Source organism: Ambystoma mexicanum, chromosome 7q (assembly GCF_040938575.1).
Source record: "Ambystoma mexicanum isolate Mex_15411 chromosome 7q, UKY_AmexF1_1, whole genome shotgun sequence".
In the NCBI taxonomy this organism is placed as follows: domain Eukaryota; kingdom Metazoa; phylum Chordata; class Amphibia; order Caudata; family Ambystomatidae; genus Ambystoma; species Ambystoma mexicanum.
Window position 1 is genome coordinate 571,066,012 of NC_090941.1, and position 26,954 is coordinate 571,092,965.

A 26,954-nucleotide genomic window follows, 5' to 3' on the forward strand; every position below is an offset into this window, starting at 1 on the left:
TCTGTCTTTACTGTTGATACGATGAGTTCCTTATAAACTCCTAAGTGAGTTACTAAGAAAAATGCCTGAACTGAGACATGTTCCTGGGTCCCCCAGAGGGCCCTCGAGTTGTTGGTACAAAGGCTGCCATTTTATTAAGTAGAATGATGTATTAGCACTCAGAGAAATCACTGAGGACCACGTCCTTTGCACATCTACTATGGTTAAAGCTCTCAATAGAAGCCTGTGATCGATGGAAAGGGGGTTGTTTTTGAAACTGAGGCCCAGATTTCGGTCACTCCAGACACCCAAATTCATGCTAAAAGCAGAGTTGTGACTCAAGATGAATGTTGGAAGTGTGGCAAGAAGAAAGGGTCGCTTAGCCGCCTTTCTGACGGTAATATGACAGCAACACCTGTCATGTGATGCGCATACTGATGTGACTGTTGTCGTGTCTGGGTATATAGCTGGCACACGGTGACTGCCTGGCAAATGCCTATGAAGGCATATCATATGGCTTCATTGCTCATCTTATTGAAGGTGACTGGTGCATGGTCTATGATGCTGAGTAAACGTCTGTACACCACCCCTACCCTTCTATGGTGAAAGTTGTATCGGTCTAAAGGAATATAAAACCGGCATTATCACATGCTTAATATAATAAGTGCGTACACTATGGTGATGGTTGTATTCTTCTGTGATTAAGACAAAACGCACACATGTTCTATGTTGCCTTGCAGAGTAGATATGTTGCATATTACGAAATTATGAAGAACAAGTACAAGCTGCAGCTGCCACCGGAAAAGCAACTCAGGATAAAAAGCATTCGAATTAATTCAATTCAAGGTAAGACTCGTCCTGTCCACGAAGCACAAGCTGCATGTTCTGTGCTCTGTACCGTACATTTAATATCATTCACTGATCTGTAATACCACCATAGGTGTCAGAAACTCTTATCCTGTAATAGTTAACAGTGAAAATGAAGGTTTGGTTTGGGACCTGGAACCTACCTTCGTAAAGCAGGATATGAAGCAATGACTGTTCACTACTGAACCAAGAGATAATGTGAATATTCACACCAGTGACCCACCTAACTAAGAATGCATTGTTAAAGGCCAAATACATCTAAGAACTGACTGGTGTATATGGCATAGAAGGTCATTGGTTTATGACATTTTATTTGCTTCCTAATATGCAACATGCTTAAGAAGAAATATTTGAGCTACAGATGGAAAGTTTGCATCCCTTTGTCAAGGTGGTGCTCAGTGAGCATTAGGGGGAGTGTTAACACTCTACACACTTGTCTGATCTCAAGACTGTAAAATGGTCTTCTATGCATTTTATAGGTTGCAAATCTGGCCCCAAAGGACAGTGGATTTATATAAAAGGAGGATGGGTCATCAGAACACACATTACAGCGTGCAGCAATTAAAGATATAGATTTATAATCTGCAATTTATGTTCGCTCAGTACAAGAATATTCTGCTTGGCACATTTTGAAGTTAATTTTGACATAATTATCTGCAGGGCAAGAGGTACTCCCAGTAGGTTTGGGGGGGGGGGAGTTGCATGTAGGTCAAGGGGCATCACAAAGCTGGAGCAAAAGCTCTGACCAGTGGCAGCTGTTTGTACTGTTTTGGCTCAGGTAGCCAGACAAGTACCTGGGTCTCATCTGCGAGAGACTACAATGGTTCAATAAGCAGGGGACAAAAAAAGAGTAGACGGGTGTAATTCAGCCATTCATATGTAGCCCCTGTTTATTTTCCATGGGCTGGATGAGCACAGTGTTATAAATACTCTGGGCCAGGAACAGACTCACCCCACCATCCCAGACCAGGTGCTCTGGTGGGGCGCTAAGCAACCTGCAAATAGAAGATGTTAATTCAGGAGATGCGCCACAATTCTGAGTTCCCGATGTTAATAAGGCACAGTACTCCCGAAGGTAATGAGGCCACCGGACTCGTAATGAGGCCTATTGTGTATATAAAAGCCTGAAAGCTAGAGGCCAGATTGTAGAAATTGCACCTGGAGCTCAAGGGGTAGTTTCGACCATTTCTACCCCACTAGTGCAATTTGGTATTCCCGAAAGGGCCTCAACTGTTTGGGCTGCCTTTCAGTAATATTAAATAGGGGAGTGCTATATTTGAACTTGTGCATTGGCAAGCTGTCTGTCCCCTCATGGGGATGTTCTTCATGCAAAATGGCTAGTCACGCTCCCATTGTCTAAGCATGTGGACTTGCAAAGAATCCTCCAGGAGACGTACTCAATGTCTGCCACCCATTGGGTGCCAGTCATTATGTGCCTTCATTGGAAGAGGGCCTAGGGGATGCCAAGGGATCCAACCTGACCTTCTTCCAATTACAGATCAGAGTGTGAAAACCTGTCGTTCTGCATTGGGTTGGGCTGAGAGAATTGACACTTGCAAAGACTGCGGATGCTGCTTGCCCTCCTCAATAGAGAGACACAAGTAGCGGCTGCTCCATGAGGATTCCATTTATTTATTTATTTTGTCTTTTGTAATGCGCACCAAACTCTGATGCATCGGGGTGCTGAGTGATCACTACAGAAGGAGCCAGTTTGAACAAAGTGCTATTGATTTTAGTTAGTGCATGTGCAAAGTTGTGCCTCACGTCGCTGGCATGAGGTCTGTTAGAAGTGCTTAAGACTCTTTAAAAATAAGTCCAGTGATAATCTGTGTTCATCACTCAGCACGATAATAAACCACCCAAGTTGTGCTAACCAATGATGGATCAGGAATACAGCAGATATTCTTTAAAAAAAAAGTTCTCTTTTCTGTTTGTAGACCAGAGGTATGAATCTAAACTATGTGAGGTGTTGTCTAACATTAAGTTACTAACTCTCTATCCCATGCAGACAAATCTCATAGGTTCACCATTCTCAGGTTCAGAGACCAAGCAGGTAACGTGTGCCCTTGTTTGGTGACAGGAAGATCTATGGTGACGGGTGGTGGAAGATCTATGGTGACGGGTGGTGAAAGATCTATGGTGATGGGCTTTTGAGATTCTATTTTGTTTGGCAGTGTAAGAGGTGATGATTAGTGGAGGTGGTTATGGGTGCTGCTTTCTAATGCTTTATCTTTGCAGATTTATCTTGTCACAGTTTCTGGCTCAACCCAATAGTCCCACGTCATTGAACATTCAGAGAACGTCATTTCATGTTTTGAACCATTTTCCTGTGATTGTGGCCTTGATTTGCCCATTCTTATAGTTAGTTATGCTACCCTTGACAGGGCATGTTTGCTATTCATCAGTGTAGGAACAGTATACAGTTGACCCCAAAATCTATTTGCAATATAAAACATAGGCACTATAAAAGTAAACCATCATATCATTATAGATCACATTTAACAGTACAACTACTAGGACTTGAAAAATGTAATATTGATTTGCAGATTAAGAGGGTAAGACAATTCCTTCTATGCAGTTCTTTTCACAATTTTAGGGGAACCGCGATTTTGAAATTAAAGGCACATGCTTTTGATGCATTCGATTGGCTACAGTGAATTATTGGCAAGTGGCATCGTTTGAGTGGAAGAGATCTGTTTTGAAAGTACTTTCATAGTTTGTGAGTACATTGTTTTGTGGCAAAGGGTTTTGCGCGTGGCTTTCCACAGCATAATTTAGAGTATGATGGGGGTCCTGAAACAAGAAGACAAATCAAATCTGGAGAAGGCAATTGATTGCAAATTTAAAACCATGTGCAAATTAGTGTAACTTCTCTGGCCCTGATGTTTTGATAGATATACTTACTTTTTGTAAATAATGCAATTAAGTGTATTTCGCTTAGCAAGAAACTTTTTTTTTTTCCCTCCATCTTTTGTGGTCATATGACACCCAAGTTCTAATGACATCAGGAGGTCTAAAAGGACACTCTACCCAACTCAATTTTGTTTTCTGCTGTCATATGAAGATGGCTGACCATGGTTGTACTGCAAGGCCTCAATAGATGTCTGACATGTTCTTTCTAGTAGGTCTCTATACATATCTGACTATTTCTTTCTTTGATCGTGTAAATATATTTTCTTTTTTTTGTATTGTAATTATTTAGCACCGCCTCTTCCTTTTTCTATGACTTCATTATTTTATTTTCCCTATAAAGTAAACAATCTCTTAAAAGTTTAAAAATTGCTTTCATTTCACGGTGACTATATTTACCAATGTACTTATAATCAAAATGAAATTACTTCTCTGCCTGATGAGGGTAGCAGAAAACGATGTAGTTACAGTTAGGCAAAGGGAGCGGTATGGTTTCATGTCACATTTGATTTTGCATGCCTCTCGGAAATCTGGTCAGTACTAAGTAGTTTGAACATGTCAAAAACATTCAGAATCCTTCGCAGCCCCCTGTTATAAAGTCTTTGTTGTCAATCAGCTCAGCACTCATACACAGACCTGCTGTGGAGTCTGATTGGTCCAGGTAGAGCTTTATTATACAGTATATACATACTCCTATTACTCTTGAGTATATAAAGTGACATTGAAGACTGGACAGGGACAGGGATGGGTAATACATACAAAGGAGTAGACCCACCGGTCATCCTACGATACCCATCTCAGGCCCCAACTGACACTGCTAGAACATTCACTCACAGATCCATACCACATTCTACTGAGCTGCTCATTCATACATCAACATTCTGATAGCAAGCACTCCAGGCCAGTGACAAGACAAGACTACAGTATAAACTACCCTCCTAAGCGGTCGCTGCAAGTCTCTCTCAAAGTCTAGTAAAGCATACATTCATATCTTTCGCCATGATAAGTAACATTTGTTCACTTTCTTTTGATGCAGTACCCCACTTATTTTGGAGCACTTGATGAATGGTGCATATCCTGTCCGGGGATCAACAGACTGTGCAGAGCCAAAGCACAATTTCACTTCTCTTCAATGGGTATTGGAGAAAATAAGGGGGTTGGAAGGGACTGAGCCCATGATATGGGGTTCTGAAATAGGTGTTGCAGGATCAGCTTCGTCCTTGGTCCTTTCTTCCCTCCCCCCCTCAAGAACTCTGCCTTCTCTGCGTAGAACAGTCCCTGCACATTGGTCTTGTCAATCGTAGGATCTTTCTTGCGTTGGCTCAACCCGGATATTTCAGGATGTCGTGTTAATCCACCTGAACATGTAGAATATCTGGCAGCCACCATCCTTAGCGCCTTCCCTCGCCTGGACAGCAGTAAGGCATTAGACTCTTTCCTAGCTGTTGGACCCCACCAGTAATGGGCTTCCCTGCACTCGCTTTTTGTGGTGTTGTCTAGGTTCAACTGCTTGAGCTCCCAGGCCTTAATCTTTAACCTAGCATCTCCCCAACACTGAATGATTTTGAGAGCTCCCTCTCCCCCTCACCCAAATTCTGCTCCCTCTCTCGCACCCTCTTCTCTCTCCCGAGTCCTGTTCTCCCTCTCTCCCGCCCTCTACTGCCCACTCGCTCCCTCACCCTTTCTCTCTTGCTTGCTCCCTCACTCTTTCTCGCTCACTCCCTCTCACTCCCCACCATCTCTTCCCCCTCTCTCTCCCTCTTGTACCCCTCTCTCTCCACCCTGCCCCCCTCTCTTTCTCCCTTACACCCTCTCCCTTCTCCCCTCTGCCCCCTGTCTGTTCACTTTTTTCCCCAGGTTTCCACATCTTTCGCTTTCTTTAGGGTTTCCACCTTCTCCTCTCTCCTTATCATTCCCTCTAGCCTCTAGCCTCCCTCTCTTTTGCCACCCTCTCGCTTTTGCCACCCTCTCGCTTTTGCCACCCTCTCTCTTTTGCCACCCTCTCTTTTGCCACCCTCTCTCTTTTGCCACCCTCTCTCTTTTGCCACCCTCTCTCTTTTGCCACCCTCTCTCTTTTGCCACCCTCTCTTTCGTGTCTCTCTCTCTCTCATCTCCCTCTCTCTGTTATCTGAATGTTATCATATCTGAATTTATAGCACGCACTTTCACCCGAGGGCATTGTGGTGCGAGGAAAAGTAAGGATACCACCCGCTACAGTGGCCCTAAAGTTAATTGCCTGCCTAATCTGTAGATGGTTCAGTGCCTCGAAGGGCCGATGGTAGCCCATGCCACAGTTTGCTGGCTGCATATGAGAAAGCTTGCCCACCCACACGGGCCAAGCGGACCTTCGGAATTACCACTAGATGGCATTACCTTAACGAAGTAACCGTCCCGGGATATAGGGGGGAATTTATCCTGAAGATATTCCGGCCCCTGCCTAAAAAAGGCACGATGCACCAGGCACAAAGATTTACATTTGATCCTCTGGGCCACCGGGGGTCAGTGAAGAGACCGAAGCACAGGACTTATATGGGCTCCATAGGGGGAGTTGGTTGCTACCCTAGCTGCCAGATTTTGCAGCAGTTGGAAATGGTGTATCAGCCCCAAGGGTTGTGCCAAATAGAGTGCATTTATTTTATTTATTCATTTTAATTCTTGTTACGCGCCACATGCCCGTGGGCCTCAGGGCGCACAGAAAACAAAAACATGACAAACATTAAAACACGAAGCAGAGGAAGTGTGGAGCAGTCATAAGATTATTCTATGTTAAAAAGGTGAGTCTTTATGGCTCTTTTAAAAAGAGGGTAGTTTTGAACCTGGTGTATTGCAGGTGGAAGTACATTCCATAGGAGAGGACCCTGGAAATCGAGAGTGGTACCTCCAAATTTAGCGATTTTGAATCTGGGGGAAGCAAGTACTGTAGCAGTAGAGGAACGAAGGTTCCTGCCGGTTGTCTTAACTTTGATGCGCTCTGACAAATATAAGGGACTGCTTAAGGACACACACTTGTGTGTCATTGTTAACACTTGATGTGTTATTCTGTGTTTTACCAGAAGCCAATGTAGCTTCTTTCTGTAGGTGGAAATGTAAGTGTGGCGTGATTGGTTAAAGATGGTGCGCACAGCATTATTCTGAGCCACCTGCAAAGATTGTATGTTGGCAGTTGTGGTGCCGGACAGTAGGCTATTAAAATAATCTAATCTAGAATGTATCAACGCGATGGACAGAAGTGCACAGTTTTCAGTTGTTATGAATGGGCGAATATAGTGTATTCGCTTATTAATCAGTCCACAGCTAGATCGAATGCTGGAGACGTGGGCTTCATGGATAGTTTGTCTCCTAGAACGACGCCTAATGTTTTTACTTTCCTTTGGACCATGATGACATTGTCCGTGATAGAGAAGTTGGCATAGCCTGTGGCTAGCTTGTTTCGGGTGTTCTTAGAGGATACTATCATGAGCTCTGTTTTATTGTTATTCAGTGCCAAGGAGTTGTAGGCCATCCAGCCCTGGATGGCTTTATAGATGGTATTGATAGTTTCAGCATCCTTTTTATAGTGACCACTGAAGGCGAGCGTCCCCAGATAGCACGATCCTCCCCACAATGAGAGACAATAATGGACTCTCCCAGGATGGGAATAAGGCTAAGACAAAGTGCGGGTGAGCTTAATGGGAGTTTATATAAGTCAGAATAGGGCATGCAAAGGACTCTGCAAACTCTGAGAGCGCTCTGTCTGACAATAGCAAAGACAGGCGTATATATTTACAAACTGCGTCATAAGAACCTACACACTATAGGGGGCACAAGTTCTTGGGGATTGGGTGGCGACAACTAACTATAGGTGCAGCTGTGATGTGGTTTGCAGTGGTTGGTGGACGTCACTGGTTACCCACGTGGGCCGGGCAGGTCAGCTGGGCTCATCCGGGCGGTGTTGTTGTGCCAGCCGTGACCAGTGTCGGTGATGAACGTCTTTCTTGGCTTTCTGCCCTAAGGCCACGCACACCGCATTCATTAAATATTGCAATATTATCTTCCCCGGTAAATCTTCCAATAGGTTATTCTACGGGTTAATGCAACACAGGAGGATGCATCTAGAGTGGGGTCTTTTGGTGATACATCAATACATGGTTACCATCGTCCTGTTGACCGGGTATCATAGGTCGCGAGGTTGGGTCTCAGGGCAAGGGGCGAGCTGTCCAAGTTATCATGTCTCGTTAGAAGTCATTATGAATGTGTTCCTACAGTGTTGCTATAATATTGGGTGTCCTAATTTTACACGGGCCATTAACCTGGGGTGAGCTGGTGGGTCGTGGAGCCTAAGAAAGGGCACCTTCGGGCCTGCGTTTTATGGCCGGGGTTTACTGCTGGGTTGTAAATAATTCAGGTGGCTGGCCGTGACCCTGGGAGCTGCGTGGGAACGTGAATGCTTGAAGCGGCTCCAGCCGAATTGGGGGAGGTGAGGCAGAGCAGCACAGGCCTCTGCTTTCCGTCTGGCAGGCTTCAATGGGGAGGAAGGGGGAATGGCCTTGGATATGCCCACAATGGTATTTTCCTTGTGTGTTGCAGATTATGTGAAAGAGGCAAAAACATTCATATAATGTACAATACTCATTGATTCATTTCAACGCTTATGTTTTCTATATTGTTAGTGCCTTTACATGGCCATTTAAAATGTGTTACCTATACCCATTTTGCAATTGATATCTATATGTTAAGTATTTAACAACCACAACATCTTGTTACATTTCTATACATGCACGGTAAGCGAGGTAGTAGTAAGGTTGGTGGAGCACGTAGGAATAACTGGCCAATGAGACTGATGGCAGTGACACTTGGTGAGCTTAGACATTCAAATACATTTTGTGCATTTTCGTGCACATTTTACATGAGCTCCCAATGTGGTTGCATTTGTCTTCCTTTGCACTCTAGCAGCATTAGTTCAGTTATGGAATAGGGCCTTGGAGTGCATTCTTCTCGGTGAAACATATAACATGAAAACCCCGGGACACTTTTACCATTTGCGCATAGCTACGGGGATGTGGGTACTTCAACCAGAATGCCATATAAACACACATTCTGCCATCTTCCTGGAGGTTACATGTTTTAATCGAAAAGGTCCTGAAGAGAAGAGTTTCATCACAGGCAGTTGGCATATTAGTATTTGGGGTCTCTACTTTTGTCGGGGGACCATTTTACAGTTCTTTTCCACCCTGGCCCTGCTGGCCGGGTCATGCTGAGGGCAGTGATACACTGCGGAAGGTGAATGTTAGTGTTTGCATCTAGCACTAGCTCATGTCCGTCTGTTCGTGGGAACAGGCTCTCAGCGGATCTGCCAGGTAGCTGCGGCCGCAGGGACAAGTGAGACTCTCCAAGGGTTGGGGCCGCGCTGCGGTGCATAGGGCTCATGCCATTTTGATTTCCCAAAATCGTTTCCAGGGCCTAGCTTAATACAGCATGTTTGGTCAATGTCTTCAGCCAGTGGTCCACCCGCCACCTGGGCCCTGGTGGCAGGGGGAACCCCCGACGAGCCATGGACTTCACACGGGGGAGAGGCTGCAGGGGAGGGGGGTCTCTTGGACCAATCCTCCCATACAACGCTCAGCTGGATGACAATCGGAGTGTCGTCCGCGTAGTTTGTATATTGAACACCTAATTAATTTAGGAGATCCAGTAGTGGACGTATGTACAAATTGAAAAGCAGAGGCGACAGGTATGAGTCCTGTGGAACACCGCAGGTTTGAGAGATGGGGATGGAGTGATTATTACCCACACAGACCCTTACCATGCGAGGGCCCAAAAAGGACGCCATCCATTTGGATGCCAATCTGGAGCAGTTTGCGACCTCTCAGAGCCTAGTCACTAGCAGGCTATAACTAACAAGATCGAAGGCTGCGGAGAGGTGGAGCAGCATCAACAACGCAGCTTGATTTTTATCCGCTATGCCAGCTAGGGTAGACTTTAAGTCGAGCATGGCGGTTTCTGTTCCGTGACAAGCCCTGTAGCCTGACTGTCGAGTGCTTAAGATCTTGTGCTCTTCGACATGGACCTGAAGTTGGATTTATGCAAGTTTGTCCAAAATCTTCAATATGAAGGGTACATTAGTTATTGGTCTGTAATTGTCTTTATTGGTCGGATCTAAGTTTTCTTTTTTCAACAAGGGGGAAATCCAGATGGATTTAAGCTCAACTGGTATCGTGCCTTCATCAAAAGATATGTTTATTAATTTAGTAATCCAAGGGACCAGTAGATCTGTCGATTCCTTGAAAATATTGGTGGGGCAGTCGTCTCCGGGGCAAGAGATGGCTTTTAAATCCTGTATCACTTTGAGCACATCCTTTTCCGAGTAATGAGAGGAGAATTGTGATATATTGCTCAGAGCATTGGTGGGATGCGTTATAGTTTTTGTGGTAAGCGACAGGGCCACGTTGTTAAGGGATTACTTAATTTTTTCCTTATGGGAATTGATTTTAGACAGAAAGCCATCATGGATGTCTTTGCACCATTCTGAATCCTTTATGATGTTAGTGGGTGGAGGCTGGTCTTGAAATTCTGCAAGAATCTTAAGCAGCTCTCCAACATTAGATTGGGCGTTAATGATTCTTTTGTTATTGTGTGTCGCTTTAGCGTTGGTGAATAGTTTTTTTAATTCTTGTATGGATTTTTTGTAGGCGGATAAAGTATTAGCTTTTGGGTTCTTCCTCCAAGTTCTTTCTAGGGCCCTTTTGGATTGTCTGGCGGCGACAATTTCTTCAGAGAACCAGGTGTTTTTAATGGCTTCCGATTTAATTACTTTCATCTTCAAAGGGGCTAATTAATTCACAACTTACTTGATAGCAAGAGTCAAATGATCAACTAGAGCGGAAGAGTCAGCAAAGTTGACTAAAGGCTGCAGTTTGGATGATAGCAGAGTTGAGAACTTGGGAGCAGTCATGTTTTTCAGGTTACACGTTAATTTGCTTAGGCGTGGGTAGGAGTTGGGTTTCGGTGGAGGAGTAGTCAATCCGACGAGTAATTAATGAAGCTACTACCAGAGGTCACAGACGTTCGGGTAGAAAAGGAAGAACTCTGCACAATACTCTGAGGAGAAAGTATCCAGTCTTGCACACAGCGCTAACTTGAGATGACCTTGATAGGTCAGATGAGAGAAGTATCCCTAAGTTCCTAACCACCTTCACTGGCACAGGGAGATCGCCCAAGGTGGGGAGCCAGAAGGAAGCAGAACACACAGCCGTAGCATAGGGAGAGCCCACCACTAGAATTTCGGTCTTGCCCCATTCAGCTTCAGCCAGTTCGCACTCATCCACTTCCCCACTGTCGACAAACACACTCACAGCTCATGGGCTGCAGTCACTTGGTCCTGATCAAGTCGGACCAGGATCTGAGTGTCATCGGCGTAGGAATAACAGCGAAAGCTATAAGAATGGATGAGGTGAATCAGTGGCTGAATATAGATGTTGAAAAGCATGGGGGACAAGGCCGAACCCTGCGAAAACACCTGGTTCTCTGAAGAAATTGTCGCCGCCAGACAATCCAAAAGGGCCCTAGAAAGAACTTGGAGGAAGAACCCAAACGCTAATACTTTATCCGCCTAGAAGAAGATGGGGAAAGAAGGAAGACAGAGTGACTGACGCCTGTTAGTGAGGAAAGATACAAACCCGGCCTGGACAGGCGCAGAGGGGCCTGCTGTCTGCAGGCCCGCTGTCTCTCTCTTCTCCCCCCCCCCCTCCTTACACTTTTTGGCCTGCTCGCTGTTCTGTTCATCACTTTGTTTCTAAAAGCAATCTATCCAACCCTCCCCTAAATACAGGACACTGGTGGAGATACTCACTGAAAGCTCTACCCAGGGGGAGAAGGGAATGCTCTATGAAACCCAAAGACCCCAGGTGGTTGGTGTGAGTTATTGCAGCAGGAGGCTTGAGTTTGGAGGCAGTTGGCAAAGAGCGAAGATTAGAAAGAGTACAAATGGAGAGACGGAGTAGGTTTTAGAGGCAGAGGTGTAAGAGAAGTAAGGATGTGGTGATCCCAAGAGGCTGGGCGAGGCCACTAAAGAAGAACTGGGGGCAGACAGAGGCCCAGGGGGCTGATTGAGGTCACACCAGTAGGGACACATTCTGGATAGCAAGGAAGCGAAATGAGAGGGAGAAATGGAGTCAGATGCAAGCCCAGGAGGTAGGGCTAGAACCCTGCCACCTGGAAATCCTAGATAAAGGTTAGGGAGGGGGCAAACTAATGGTCTAGAGGCTAGTGACAATTAGGAGGAGGTTGCAGACAAGAAGGACATTTTTTGTGGTTTGAGGAGGAGGTTGGCAAATTGAAGGGAGCGATTGGAGACATTGAGGAGGCGCTGGTGAAATATCTTGAGAAAGTGGTTGGTAAAGTGAAGGGGTTGGTAGAAGAGAGAAATGTGGAGAGGTGGTGGCAGGTCAAAGAGACACCAGAAAGGGTTGGTGCCATGTGTCAGGAAGGAGGGAGCTTGGCTACCCACAAATAGTTGTTGGAGGAAGGAAAGGAGATGATGCAGAGGTGGGGGTGGGGAGAGAGAAACCCTAGACAGACGCAAGGCCACAGCAGGGAGCTAAGACAGATTCCTGGTATGCCAGGTTATCCCTAGGCAGGACCAGAAGTTGGGAGGAGGAACGAGATCAGGTCAGGGAGGTTACCCCCGGAGTAGAGAGGTGACTGGAGGAGCAGCTTGAAGGGATTCAGAACAGTATAGACACATAATGACGACTCTGTGTCCTTCACCAGTGCCTGGACTGACACTCGCCTGTAGGATGGATTCTGCTTCTAAGATAGTCTTTGGATTCGGGACCCCTAAAGCCTGCATCAAATTAGCCCCCAGAGGCAGAGTTTGGGAACCCTTAAAGCCACCAACAACTGGGGAGAAGAGGTGGGGAGATGCACCAATCTTGGACATGGTGAAGGACCAATTGATGGACCAACAAAGGTCCATGAGGAACACTGATGCCTAGAACATTTGAGAATCCAGAGCTTTGAAATTGAAAGAACCCCTTTTACTTTTAATGTGGCCCCTCCTCTATCTATTACTAAAAAAAAACGGATACATTGTGCGCTTTTTTTCTTGCCGTAGTTCTTGATCCCAAGTCAATTGTCAAAGAACATTTTTACTTGCATAGACTATTTTTTTTTATTTTCTGTTATGAGAAAATACATCAATCCTGAAGTAGCATCTTCATTTATTTATTTTCCATGTGCATGCTTGACTCTGGTGATTCCGCTTTCCTACTGAGAGGAAGAGTCGCTCTCATGCGTTCAACTCTATGGCAGGAGATTGTCCAGGCTTCTGGTTTGAATAGGAGACAGTACACTAGAATGCTTCTAGGAAGTACAAATCATGCCCCAACTACTACCTACTACATAGACAGGTTTACGATTACAATTAATCCTATGCACAAGGGCTACCTGTACCACTGAAGATTGGTGGGTGGAAAGCATCAAATTAATCATACCCACTTGCAATTACTATGGGTAGCCATTCAGAGAGATCACAACCAGCCCCATTCATATTGTGGCCTCATTATGCATTGTCTTCAAAGTGTAGGTTAGGAGGGTAAGTATCAGGGCATACCCATAGTGATGCAGAAAGAATGTGTCCCAACAGTCTAGGAAAGACTTTCCTCGTCGGGGTTGGACCAAGCTTAGTTTGCTTATGGTGTTTCCCTTTCTTTAATGCTGCAGAAGAGTGAACGCAATGGTTTGGAAGTGGTTATGAATCAGTCAAAGCTTTTCCACCCATCACTTCTCAGGGCCAGAATGGATGTAGCTGCCATGGGCAGCAAATGGCAATCGGGCACTATTTCGTTGGTGTGGACTTCATTGTGTGGCATCTAGCAGGTGTTGTGTGATTGCTAAAAATGTTGTCTTGCACATGCGTCTGCGATTGCACAGATAGCATGGCATGCCTGCGTTCCTCACAGACGCTTTTCCTAGGAACCCTCCACATTGCTTAAATCATTATCCAGTCTTACTAAGCCCAGTGTCTCTGCATTGGTAATGGCTGCCCTTTGGGAGCAGTCCCTCTTTTCATATGTCATACAGGTTCGACAACAACTAATTCTGTGCAGGGGATCAGGCATCACAAAATCTACAATTATGGCCAATTCTGTGTGATCTCAACAACACGCCTTTCTATTGAAATGCATGGATCAGAACGCGCAACCTCATCCCCACCCTAGTTCATGGGACAAAGTAGGATCGTGCAGCACAAATGTCATTGATGAAGTTCCATTGAAAAGTCCACCCAGCGTCTCCCAAAGGTCTGTTGTCGTCCTTAGTATGGTGCCATGCAGGTAGCTCAGGAAGTGAAACGCTTACTACCGTGATCTGTGTTCAACCTGCAATTGACCGATTCAACTACCAGCAGGGACAGATCGCCCCTTCATCCTTATGCTGGATACCAGTCAATTGATAGTAACACCTGTTTGCAGCATAGCGTAATGTCAAGACTTTGGAAGCAAGTGCAGCGAGTGTGATCATTCGTTTTGTGCGTAAGCATATGGACAACTTTGGCCCAGAGGTTGAAACGGTCCAGCAAGCAAAGTTTGGAGGCTGAGTAGCTTATGGCACGGAGAGATGGGGCTTAGGCAAGCATGTTAACAGAGAGGGCATATGCAAGCACCAATTCTGGAAACAACTTCTATATCTCCCCAATGCTGCCCTTCACGCCAGTGTAGGCTTCCACAACCAACAAAGGAGGGCGATGTATTCCCCAGCCAGGTATACGGTAAAAAGAGTAACATCCCAGAGCAACAAGCTGGTGGACAGGGCCTGCGCGACCTTGTTGCAGGAATCGTTAAATGTGGGATGACATAAAAAATCTTTTGACAGAATTTAAGAGAGATCAGGCAAAGGACACTCCATGCTTTTCCTGGGCCTTGTGCTACTGAGACGTTTCACGCTGGCCACGATGAATCCTGGGTGCATTGGGGAAAATGTGCCAATTTGTGTTGACCCCTATACTTCTTAGAACTTTTCACTCTAAAGGACTTCCACTTGCCCTGGTAAGCAACCATGTGCCACATTACTACCTCCTTTTTCATTTCGACCCCTATGGAGACTGCCGCCTGCCCCTTTCCCCATTTGCCTAATCTATAACTCCTGATCTAGCATCAATACCCTCCTTCTGTGCATCCATTTCCCGTTTGTGTATGCTTTAGGGTGCTTTGCTTAAAAATCGATTTTAGTTACACCTTCCATTTATGCAGCCATTTTCGTTTTTATTTTTATAGTCTGTTTCTATAAACCTTAGCATTTACAGTACACCTATTGTTTTCGTTCTCATTGGCCGCCTGGTGCGATTCGATTTCTACATAGTGACTCTTACCCTCTCCGTTTCCTCTGACCTCTCCCAGCTCTTTTCTCCTGTTTTCTCCCCCATGGTGCTCTTAGTCTCCCCTATTTTCTCAAACTTGTTTTCCCTCTCACAAAGTCTGCAAGGAAGAAACTAAAAAAGGCACTCCTAAGATCCAACCCCGGTATGCCCATCCCAGACACCTACATCAAAGCTTCCTCCAGACAAACTATCACTGACATTCTCTTTGCTGCTCCTTCTACTAACCTGTGGACCCCGCATATGGTCTTGCCCTCCCCTCTTTCTCTTCATCACCCATTACTAGCGGCACTCGATGGGAAGTGCTCTTGGGTCACATCGCAACCTCCAAATGCACCATTAATGTATATCACAATGGCACTATCATGGCCCATGGCTCTCGGCCCAATCTTCTCCTTATGGACAGGCGCCTTCCTTCCCTCTTCAACTTCCCACCCTCACCCTCCAACCCTCTTTCCCTCATCTCCCCCATTCACTCACCCCCAGGGTTCGCACAGAACCCCTGTTCCCCTCTCGCATACCTTTCAAAAGGGATCACAAGCTACACATAGGGCCTCATTACGACCCTGGCGGTAAGGGGTTAACGCCAGCGTTAGCTGCGCCGACCCCTTACCGCCAATTACGAGGTCCCCTAGCGCCATGGTGCTTTTAACACCTGCTTTTAGCAGGTGTTAAAATCCATGGCGCTAAGGGACCATGGAGTTAATTACGCCACCGTAATTTACGGTGGCGTAATTAACGCCTTCCCCACTCCCATTATGCCCTATGGGGCAAAAATGGGAATGGGGAAGGGTAAATGGGGATTGGGGACTTACCGCCCCGCCTAGGTCGGAATGGGGCGGTAAGTCCGCCAACCACCATGGCGTAAACGTAGTTTACGCCATGGTGGTAAAGTCACGGCCCAGGCGGTAACTTACCGCCTGGGTCGTAATGAGGCCCATAGATACCCTCAACTCTCGCTCTGCCATTAAGCATTCCTCGCACATCTGTCGCCTCCTTGAAGATCTTGACGTCCTTGCCCTTACTGAGACATGGTTCAAGGCCAGCTCCGTCACTGCTTACGACACTCTTATTCCTGAGGGCTACAAGATCATATCCAACCCCAGACCCTCTCGATCTGGTGGTGGAGTGGCTCTGATCTTCCCTGAGTGGGTTCCTTCCTCCATCATCCCCACTCAATCCTACTCTTCCTTTAAAAGACTAGTCTGCAGGCTGTCTGTCTCCCCTTCTTTCTCAGTGAATCTCGCTAGCATCTACGCCCCCTCCTGCCCCCGATCCTTCCTCCCTTTTCCTCTCTGAATGGGCCTTTCTCTCCTCTCCTCTTCTTGCCTCCTTCCCCAAATGTATCTTCCTCGGGGACTTCAACATCCATATCGACTCCCCTGATACAGCCAGATATCTCTTCTGCGAGTCTGCAACTCTCTCACCCTCATTATCCTTTATCCTTCCCTCTGGCCCTAGCCACTCTTGGATGCTCTCATCATGACAGACATTACCCTTTCCAACCCCCTCAGTACCTCTCTATCCTGGTCCGATCACTCTCTCCTCGTGCCTTGACCTCCTCTGCCCCAGTCTTCTTATCCCCCACAGATATCCTTGCCCCCGTCATGAGGATCCGCATCGAGCATGCCTCCAAATGCAACTCTTGGTATGACTCAGACTTTTTAAATGAAAGTGCAAAGCGAAAGTGGCAGAAATCTAGCTCATCCCATGCCTGCCGCCTATCCAAAGGCAATACCGTCCCTCCATCTGCTCCAAAAAAAGAGCTCATGTCCAAACTTGCATCTCGGAAGCCACAAACAGGGCTGAACCCTTTAAAATCTGCAATGAACTTGCCAATCCTACCACAGTCTCCTCTTGCCCTCCCCCTCCCAGGCCTTATGCTCTACATTGGCCTCTCACATTTCCTCCAAAACTCTTGACATCCTGTCCTGTCATCTGCTTCCCCTCCCACCTTTTTCGACATCTTCAGACTCCGCTCCCCCCCATGCTCTCCTCCCTCTCTCCCATTACAACAGCTGAGATCTCTAGAGTTGTCTGCTCAATGAAAGTCTCATCTAAACAGGTTCCTCCCTGCTCTTCCAGAACCATCAAGGACAACATTGACACTCTTGGTCCTGCTTTGGCTGACCTCTGTAACCACTCTTTTTCCACAGGCTCTTTCCATCAACCTCTCAAGCACTCCCTTGTCCACCATCTCCCTAAAAAAGCTGTCTCCTGACCCCTTTTTTGGATAAACTCATGACGAAGCTGGTCATCCCCCCCAACTGACCCTCTATACTGCCTTCATCACCACCAATCTGGTTTCAGGCCAGAGGCACTGAAACCGCTCTCCTGAATACCCGAGAAGACATAGGGCCTCCTTAGGCGTAAGGGGTTAACGGCGCCGGTAAAGGTGCCGGCACCGTCAACCCCATACCGCCTGATTACGAGGTCCCCTCGCGGGACCCGCTCTGCACGTCTGGTTTTACCAGACGTGCAGAGCGGGTCCCGCGAGGGGCAGGGGGAGCAAACAACGGGCCGCTCGTAATCGGCCCGTTGTTTGCTCCCTCTCCCTCTCCCATTCCCATTTAGCCCTATGGGGGCTAAAATGGGAATGGGGAAGGTCCGGGCCCGGGTTTCTGAAGGGAGGAATTACCGGTCCTTCTGAACTTGGAATGACCCGGTAATTCCCCATTCTGGGAACCGGACCCGATTTTGGCAGCAGCCATGCCGCCAATAGCGGCATGGCTACCGCCAAAGTCGTAATGACGGCCATACTCTCCAATCTAGACTCTAACTCCCCATCAGTGCTGATCCTCCTTGATCTCCCCTCTGCTTTTGACACTGTCAACCACTCCATCCTCAGTCTCTGCGATACCCACGGCATCACAGACAGGGCCCTGGTGTGGCTTACCTCTTTCCTCTCTAACGGGCCCTGACAAGTGCTAATGGGTCCTTTTCTCTCGGCCACCTCCCTCTCTCCTTGTGGCGTACCTCAAGGCTCTATCCCATTGCCACAGCTTTTCAACATCTACCCTGCCCCTTTGCCCTCCCTTACCTCTTCCTCCTCCCCCTCCTGCCTTATACCCGACTGCTATTCAGGCATGGTGCCCTGCCAATGATCTCTGCCTCAATGCCATCAAGACTGAGAGCCTTCTCATTGGGACGCATGCTCCGAGATTCCCCCTCACTCTCTGGCCAGACTCTTTGACTCCCCGCTCCCACTTGTGAGGCACAAAACCTTGGGATCATCTTTGACTCCTCTCTCTCCTTCTCTACAGACATCGTGGACCTTGCCAAGAAGTTCAATTTTCAGCCCCATCTCCTCAGGGGTATTCTACCTTCCCTCACCTTGCCCCAGAAGGTCAATCTCTCCAGGGCCCTGGTTCCCTCTAAGTTTGACTACTGCAACAGCCTCTTCCTCAACCTTCCTGTTTCCTCCCTTCGCCCCTCCAACTAATTCAGAATAGGGCTGCAAGACTTATCCTTGGCCTCAAGCCAAGGGACTGCATCTCTCCATCCCTAAAGTTTCTACACTGGCTCCTGGTGACTGCAAAGATCAAATTCAAAACTCTTTGCATCATCCACAAGGCTGTCTGGGGTCTGGGGCCTCTCTACACCGAGCTTTCCCTCCCCAAATACTGCCCATCCAGAACCCTTCAGTCCTCTGGTTCCAACTCTCTGCAGGTCAAACATTTCTCCAAGCAGAGAGTGGGAGGTAGATCCCTCTCCTCGGCTAGCGCCTCCCTCTGGAACAGCTTCCGCCTCCTCATCAGACATGAGCTGGATCTTAAATTCTGGAAACTTCTTAAGACCTTCCTTTTTTCCTCTTCCTTCCATCTCCCCCTCCCTTGCCAGCTCTCCACCTGCCGCTACGACTGGGGCCTGGTCCCTTCTGAGTCATAGAGGTACCAGACCACCCCCCTACCATTCCCTCCCAACATCCTTCAACAGCACTTGCTCTTGTGCTCCTTTTCCCAGACTATCCCTGCCCAGTCTGCCTGCCCACTGCACTTTACCTCCCCTCACCCTCATCCCCCTAGCACTTGCCTCTGTGGCCTAAACACTTGCACCACCCGCCAATGGGGTGTCCCCCTATTATTGCACTTCTCCCTCACCCCCGCCCCCCTGCACTTATCTCCTTAGGCACTTGCACGGTCGGATTGTCAGAAGGCCAACATAGCCGTTTCTTTTTCTTGCTGCTGTTATTTCTTATGAGATCCCATGCTCCCCCCTCCTCCCCTTCTTGTCTTGTGGCTCCTGGAAACACGCGTGTATAGGCACCATACAAATGTCCAATAAATACAAATGAATATAGCTCTAAAACAAGGGGAGCCTGAGTATTTTCTGTAACTCTACACATGGGAAAACCCTATTTGACAGACATATACGGCCTTCGTTACTGTGTAAGTAATTCAATTATAACACAATCCAAAAGCACAAGTGCTTACACATTCTTATTCATGATTCATTCTTAAAATAAGTCAACAATTCTCACTTTATTTCAAGTGAAGTCTCTGGAAAACTGATGCCTAATAAGTGTTTACACATTGCAAATATAGCAGCTTATGTGTAAAAGGCAATGGCCTTGCAGTAGTCTAATTGTGTGCAGTGGGAAAAAAGCAACATATAAAGGATTGTGATGAATCACAGGAATATGCACCTTTGTCCCATGGGGGAGCCCCCCTTGTGAGGGTAGGGAGGTGAGTCCACTCTGCAAGACCCTCCATAGGGGTTGAGGCAGGTGGGATCTCACTGGGAGAGACTCCCCCTTTTGGGACACGCGTTCCTGTTCCTGTGAGGAACTCCCTACACCAACAAATGTAATGGCAAACCTGGGACTACCTGATAAGCCTAAGACTGTGACATCCTTGTCTTTGGCTGAAGGCAATACAAGATTACTCAAACCCACTTGGCATGAGAAAAGGAGGATGTCTTTAATGCAAGACACATATTTAACTGTGCCGAGGAGGAAGAGGAGAGAGGAACTTGATGCGCAGGGGAAGTTCCCTTCAATCATTACGCTGGAAGGAAGTGGAGCACAAGCTAGTCGCAGAGCTCATGACTTGTAGAGACTGAGAGGACAAGGCACCGGAGAGCCGGCATGTGCAGAAGCATGAAGAGTCTTGGGTTGACCGAGAGAAAAGCAAGCAATCCGGTGGTGGCGTGACCACGAGCTGGACACGGTGAGTAGGACCCCCCAAAGAACAACGCAGATACCACCCATGATCGAAGCGAGGTGCGCTTACAGCAAGCAGCACCAGTGCCAAGCAGGAGTCCAACGCAGACCTGAGAACGTGAAGGCAAGAAGCCGAGAACCAGAGTGAATAGTCCATCCAGTGGCCCCTACCAAGTAGGTGGTACTTGGGGGACCGGGAGAAGAGGCAAGACTGCAGGATATCACTATCACTCACAGAAAACTCATCCCAGTCACATGAACGAGAAAACATGGCTAAAGTTACGTGATGGGAGCTAGAGAAAAATAACAAGTGACCGATAGAGGGAAGAGTTATTACATGATGCTGTTACCTCGTCCCAGTACAAAGGACAAGCTATCTGATATGCAACAAAGCCAAGTAAGAAGTGCTCAGTGCTCACAAGTTTTGTATAACCAATAAGCAAAGAGATATTCAACCCAGAGGTGGAAATCCCAGAAGAAAGGCACTGAATCAATACTGCTGGGATATAGCCAGTCAGCTCAAAGACATTGTAAGACTGAGTGTTACTGATAATAAAAGAAGCTTCGAAAGGGGCAACGGAAAACCCAGACCACATACTCCTGGAGGGGAGGCCTGGGAAGAAACTACATATAACAATCTGAGTATTAACAAAGGTTACCTTGGAGGATATTCTAAAAAGGAGACCACAGAAAGCACTAGAAAGAAGTGTTCTTGAGAAACTACAAGAGTTAATCGCAGAGACTATCTGACTTACCAAGAGGACATATCATTCAAGGAGTTATTGAATTAACTGGAGGAGAGACCAGGCAAAGACAAATCATTCCCATGGTCTATTTAAGTTAGTTTACATTAGTGGCAGGGCCAGAAAGGGTAGTTTGGACGGAGGTCATATTTTTGTTTTGGACCTTAACACAACAGATGAGCACCATTCTTTTTCGTTAGATAGGTAGGGTATATTCCCTTTAGTGATGGGGAAAGTTAGGCCTTCTACTTATAATTTTCATTAAAAGAAATTGAATCCTGTCTTTCGAGTGTCTGACGCCTTCTGACCGGCCACAGGATCCTGTAGGTTTTAAGCAGTACAGAACACCTTATCCCAAAATGTTTCAGTCCCTTCCAACACCTATGGGGCCTTCATGTGAGAAAGTTTGCAGTAGCAGAGGTCAGTGTGCTTAGCTGTAATACAGCTGAAGTAAGTACATCAATAAATGGAAGGCACTTGTGTTGTATATTAGTTTTACAAGAGTGGGACACACATGTTGAAATTATCAAAGGTGACCTGGCTAAATTGCAGGTGATCCAAAATAGCGCTCTATGTATAGTGGAAAACATCGGTAGAAGCGAGCATATCACCAATGTGAGATGTGCATTCCACTGGTTACCAGTGGAAGCTAGAATCTCTTTTAGAATCCTCACATTGGTATATAAACGTCTCTCACGTATTGGGCCGACATATTTGTCGGAAAGGATTTCTCATTCTAACTAACAAAGGAATTTCTTATATAGCGCAATCGCTCACCCAAGGGTGTCGGGGTGCTTACATGAACGAATACAAACACATAACACTAAAAAGCAAGAAAGGAGAAAAGAGAGTAGCCGCCATGGATCATGGCGACTAACAGGTCCTGAGGGGTAGCCAGTGAACTTACGGCACCAGGTGGGGATTTAAGCAATTCAGAGAAACCTGAGATCAAATGCCAGGAACTTGTTGTAGATCCCCAGGTAAAAATTGGCTTTGGTGAGCAAGTCTGCCTTTTGCATTGCGGCACCGAAACTTTGGAATTCATTACCATTGGATCTCAGAAATACCTCTACATTGACTTCATTTAAACAGGCTTCAAAAGCGTACCTGTTTAACTGAGCTCCTAATCATCATCTTAGTTTCTTGAAGAAGAGATTTTTATGTTTTATTACTTTTTTGAATGTCTGTTAGTTTGTTGTGAGCACCTGGATGCCCATGGGCTTGTTTGGAGTGATATACATAAATAAATATTCTTTCTTTTGAATGGAGTCTTATAAAGAACCACTGTGGTTTCTGTGTGGAGTCTCAAACCAACTTTATATTTTTGTATAGCCCTGAGTTGCATGTCAGGTAGGTTTGCACTATGGAAATACTTATGCACAGTGTCATAAACTGAAGGCAAGCGTCCCCACACAGCACGATCCTCCCCGCAATGAGAGACAATGAAGGACTCTCCCAAGATGGGAATAAGGCCAAGACAGAGTGTGGGTGAGCGTAAATGGGAGTTTATCAATCAGAATAGGGCATGCAAAGAACTCTGCAAACTCCGAGAGCGCTCTGTCTGACAATAGCAAAGACAGGCGTATATATTTACAAAAAACGTCATAAGAACCTACATACTATAGGGGGCACAAGTTCAAGGGGATTGGGTGGCGACGACTAACTATAGGTGCTGCTGTGATGTGGTTGGCTTTGGCTGGAAGACGTCACTGGTCAGCCTCGTGGGTTGGGCTGGGCCTGGCAGGGTGGCGGAGTTCATCCGGCTGGTGTTGTCGTGCCATCGCGGCCAATGTCAGAGATGAATGTCCTTTCCTGACTTATTTGCCCTAGGCCATGCACACCGCAGTCATTCACTCGTTTCAGTATTATCTTCTTTAGTAAATCTTCCAATAGGTTATACTACAGGTTAATGCAACACAGGAGGAATGTACCTTGTAAGGGGTCTGGAGGTAATACGTCAGGACATGGTTACCAGTGTCCTGTTGACCTGGGCCATAGGTCGAGGGGCTAAGCTTCAGGGCCTGGGACGGGCGGTACATGTCTTACTGCCTTGTTAGAAGTTGTAATGTATGTTTCACTGTGTGTTGTCAAAGTGTTGGGTGTCCTGATTGCACAGGGCCATAAGTCTAGGATGGTCCGGTGGGTTGCGAGGTTTACGAGGGGGCGCGTGTGTTCAGGCAGAGGTTTACTGCTGCGCTGTAAATAATGCAGGTGGCGGGTGTCGGCCTTGGGTGCTACAGAGGGGGTTACAAGTCTTTGAAGCGGCTCCAGTCTGGTTGGGGGAGGTAAAGCAGCGCGGCGCGGTCTCTGCTCTCATGCCTTGGCAGCCCTCGCAGGGTGGGAGGGGGAATGGCCTTGCGCGTATTTCACAAAGGTATCTCCCTCGTGTGTTGCCGATTTAGGTAAAGACATCACAAACATTTGAACACTCTATAATACTTATTTAAAACATTACAAAACATGTATTTAAACTTTGCTGGATGTGTCTTGATTATACCCAGTCTGAGTACCTTATTCATACATTATGTTTTAACACGTGCAGTATTTAGTTATATGCATATATATTTGCAGTAAGTGAGGTAGAGTTAGGGTAGGTGGAGAACATAGAAAGTAACCCGCCACTTGTTCGTGACGGTGGTGGCGCATGTGGGGCCTAGACATGCACCTTCTCATGCATTCTTCACATGGGCCCTTTGTATGGTTTTCATTCGTTTTCTTGTGTCCTCTAGCAGCATTAGTTCAGTTATGGCACGAGCCCATGGGGTGTACGTTTTCCAGTCATACACGTAACAAACAGATTCCTGGTGCGTGCCGTTATTATTAGTACCCAACTGCAATGGTATATGCTCACCATCGCTTATATCATGGGGGCATGATCTCTTGAAATTATACATCCTACAGGCTTTTGTAATATAAGGGGTTTTATAAGAGAAAAGCATCCTTTGCAAGTAGTCTCAGCATTAATATACAAAGATTGTCTGGCATATAATCGACCATTTTACTGTTCTTTTCATTTGCCTAGGCCTGCTGGCCGGGTCATGCTGGGAGCGATGATACACTGCGGGAGGTGAACTGTTACAATGTTAATGTATTATACTAGCTCATGTCCGTCTTGTTCGTGGGAACGTGCTCGCAGCGGATCTGCCAGGGTGCTGCGGCAACAAGGATGACTGAAACCCTCCAAGGGTGGGGGCCGCGCTACAGTGCGCTGAGCTCACACCATCTTTACTAGACAAAATGGTTTCAAGGCCTAGCTAAATTTTAATACGTGTGGGCAATTAATACGTGCGGGCAATGTTTCCAGTGGGTGAACCCTCCACCACCTGGGCCCGGGTGGCATGAGGGGACGCCCAAAGGACCCATAGTCCTCACCTGGGGAGAAAGCGTAGGCGAGGGGGGTCTCTTGGACCAGTCCTCCCCTACATTTCCCCCCTTTCGTTACTAAAGTAACAAATTCTTTAAATCTTCTATCCTCCTACATTCTGCCTCGTCCATCACCGCCTCATCCCATGCAGGAGTTCCTTTGATGGGCATCCATGCTCTGCACACCCCCCTTAAACTCTCACCTCTCCGGGCATATTCATCTGGGGTACACATTAGATATATGCACCCACCATCTCCTTCCAAATCTACCCAAACTTCCTCATACCATTCTAGTATACGGGGCTCTTTGATGGTGGTGTGCCACAACTTATCTACAATATCTTTATCGTGGTATATAGGCACCAGTTGGTATCTGGGCGAGTTATCTATCCCTGTTTGTACTTGTGCTTCTTGCATCGTTTTTATTGTACCGTGTGAGTTGCCCATTGTCACCATCATCATTGCACCATTTGGTACTGCGTTAGCACAAACTCGAAGACCCACCTGGCACAGGCAAAAAAGTAGGAGGAGGAACACAACAGCTGGTATTAAAAATTTCACAGTTGTTCCAAGCCATGAGGGAACCCAGGAGAAGAGGTTGTCGAACCATGTACTCGCTTCTGCTCCGCCTTCCATTTTCATTTTTTCTCCTAGGTTGTGGACTGCTTCGATCACATGGGATAGGGAGCCATTCTCTGCGTCTTCAGAAGGTACGAAAGTGCAGCAGGCACTTCCTATTTTTCGGCAAACACCACCGTCCATCGCCGTCAACAGGTCCAAGACATACCTGTTTTGCATGGTCATTAGTCGTAAAGCTCTTAGTTCCACTTTAATGATATTGAATCCTTCTTCAGTGTCGTTTGCCAGCTGAATCAATTCCCAACGTGTTATCTGGAGCCATTTTGCGTTTGCCCTTGCTTGGACACTTGAGACGAGTGAGGCAAAAAATGTTTCTGCTGAGCTGAATAATCGATATTTGTCTGGGATCTGAGCCAATAGTTCTGATGATGCCTTTGATATGTAATTTGATGCTCGTTTGTTATGGGTCAGCACTTCTCCCTTGCTTCCAGAAGACAGGACATATATTTGTGTCTCTGCAGTTGGTTGAGCCACACTCTGCATGCGTTCCTGTGTCCCATCGACGTGGCTTTCTGGTATCACCATTAGGGCTGAGTGTAGAGTGGCCATTGAGCAGCTGCCACTCCATGACTGGGGGAGGTGTAGATATGCCTGTTTGCCGCACACCCAGTACGTGTCCATCAGGGCCGCTGTCCCTTTCCTTAGGTCTGGGATGGTGAGGGTCTTGTTGCAGTTCTTGTTTGTTCCCATGGGGGTTCTCCCTTCTCCTTTAAAGCACAGTTTGTAGTTCATTTCGCTTTGCAGTTTGAACGGTTTTTCAATGGCAGTTACCCAAGTCAGTTTTGAAATGTGTTCTCTCCATACTGGTGTACATGTCTCCTCTATCCACTGCAATTTATCCGGCGCCACACCTCTTAGTGCTTCCGCTTTGCACAGTACTTCTTCATCCTTCCGCTTGTTGTCGGAAAAAAGTGTCCCTTCTATTACAAAAAATGGTTCTTTCAAACATACCACTCCTGCCGTTTTTGGGTAACACGTTTTCTCGTTCTGCAGCATTTGAAAAGTCACTTCGTGTGCCTGGAAGGTGTTCTTAATCCTGCACAGTGTAAGATGAAGGAGACATTGGGCATCCACAATAGGCAACTCTTTGGGTAACAACACTTTGGGTGTACCTGATGCATGGGGGATGAGGGAACAGACATAACAGCTCTCGTTTGTTGTCTGTTTAGCTGTGGCACTCATGTCTGCATACCACTTATTTGTTTGATGGGGGTGTCGTGGGTCTTCCATCTCATCTAGACCTAGCCCATAGTACTCATCGTACTTTCTCCTCCCTGCTTCTCTCTTTCGTCTGTTGTTCTTGTTACTCATGTACTTCCCACCCCCCTGTGCAGTGGACAAACTAGACCCCCCTCTCTCATTCCCGCCCCCCTTGGCCCATTCATCATATAATATTTCGTGCATTGCTAGTAGCTTATCGTTTTCTTTCCTGACGTTATCTGGCAGATTGTTTTCTGGGGTGGGGGCAAGCTGGCTGGTGGGGGTGTTATATAACCATGATATGGCAGACGGGTTTCGGTCATTGAGACTGTGGGCATTGTAAGTGGATACCCCTGGTGGAGACACTGTGTTGCTCTGCATTCCACCCTGTGGCTTTTCTCTTTGTGAGGTCACAACACTGGATGGTGTGGTATGATACCCCCACACAAGTTTAGTTCCGTCCCATATCAAAAAATCACCTTCCTTGGTATTGACCCCTGCAGTTGCATTGGGCCCGGTGGTACTGTTAATTGGTCCAGTAGTGTTGTTACTCCCTCCCCCCTCGTACATCTCGATAGAGATGAACGCTATAAACCAATATGTAACCAAGCCGAACATTATCATAAAAAACAATGTAATGCATATTGATAATCCACACTCATACGAATATCTACATCTCTCATATACTAATTCTCTCATTCTACTAATTCTATCCGTTGCAGGCTGCCCGTTAGATGCCATG

The 26,954-nt window shown here is 46.7% G+C and overlaps 1 protein-coding gene across 3 annotated transcripts in view; it reads left to right on the forward strand.

The window, feature by feature from the left end:
• LOC138527994 (phosphatidylinositol 3,4,5-trisphosphate 3-phosphatase TPTE2-like) overlaps window positions 1-26,954 on the forward strand; it is a 421,324-nt gene that overhangs the window by 344,206 nt on the left and 50,164 nt on the right. For 2 of the 3 annotated variants that reach the window (XM_069639416.1, XM_069639415.1), the window contains 2 exons: window positions 720-825; window positions 2,855-2,899. In XM_069639416.1, the coding sequence (XP_069495517.1) occupies window positions 720-825; window positions 2,855-2,899 (151 nt within the window). The remainder of the gene's footprint in view (window positions 1-719; window positions 826-2,854; window positions 2,900-26,954) is intronic. The other variant, XM_069639417.1, reaches the window with a different exon arrangement.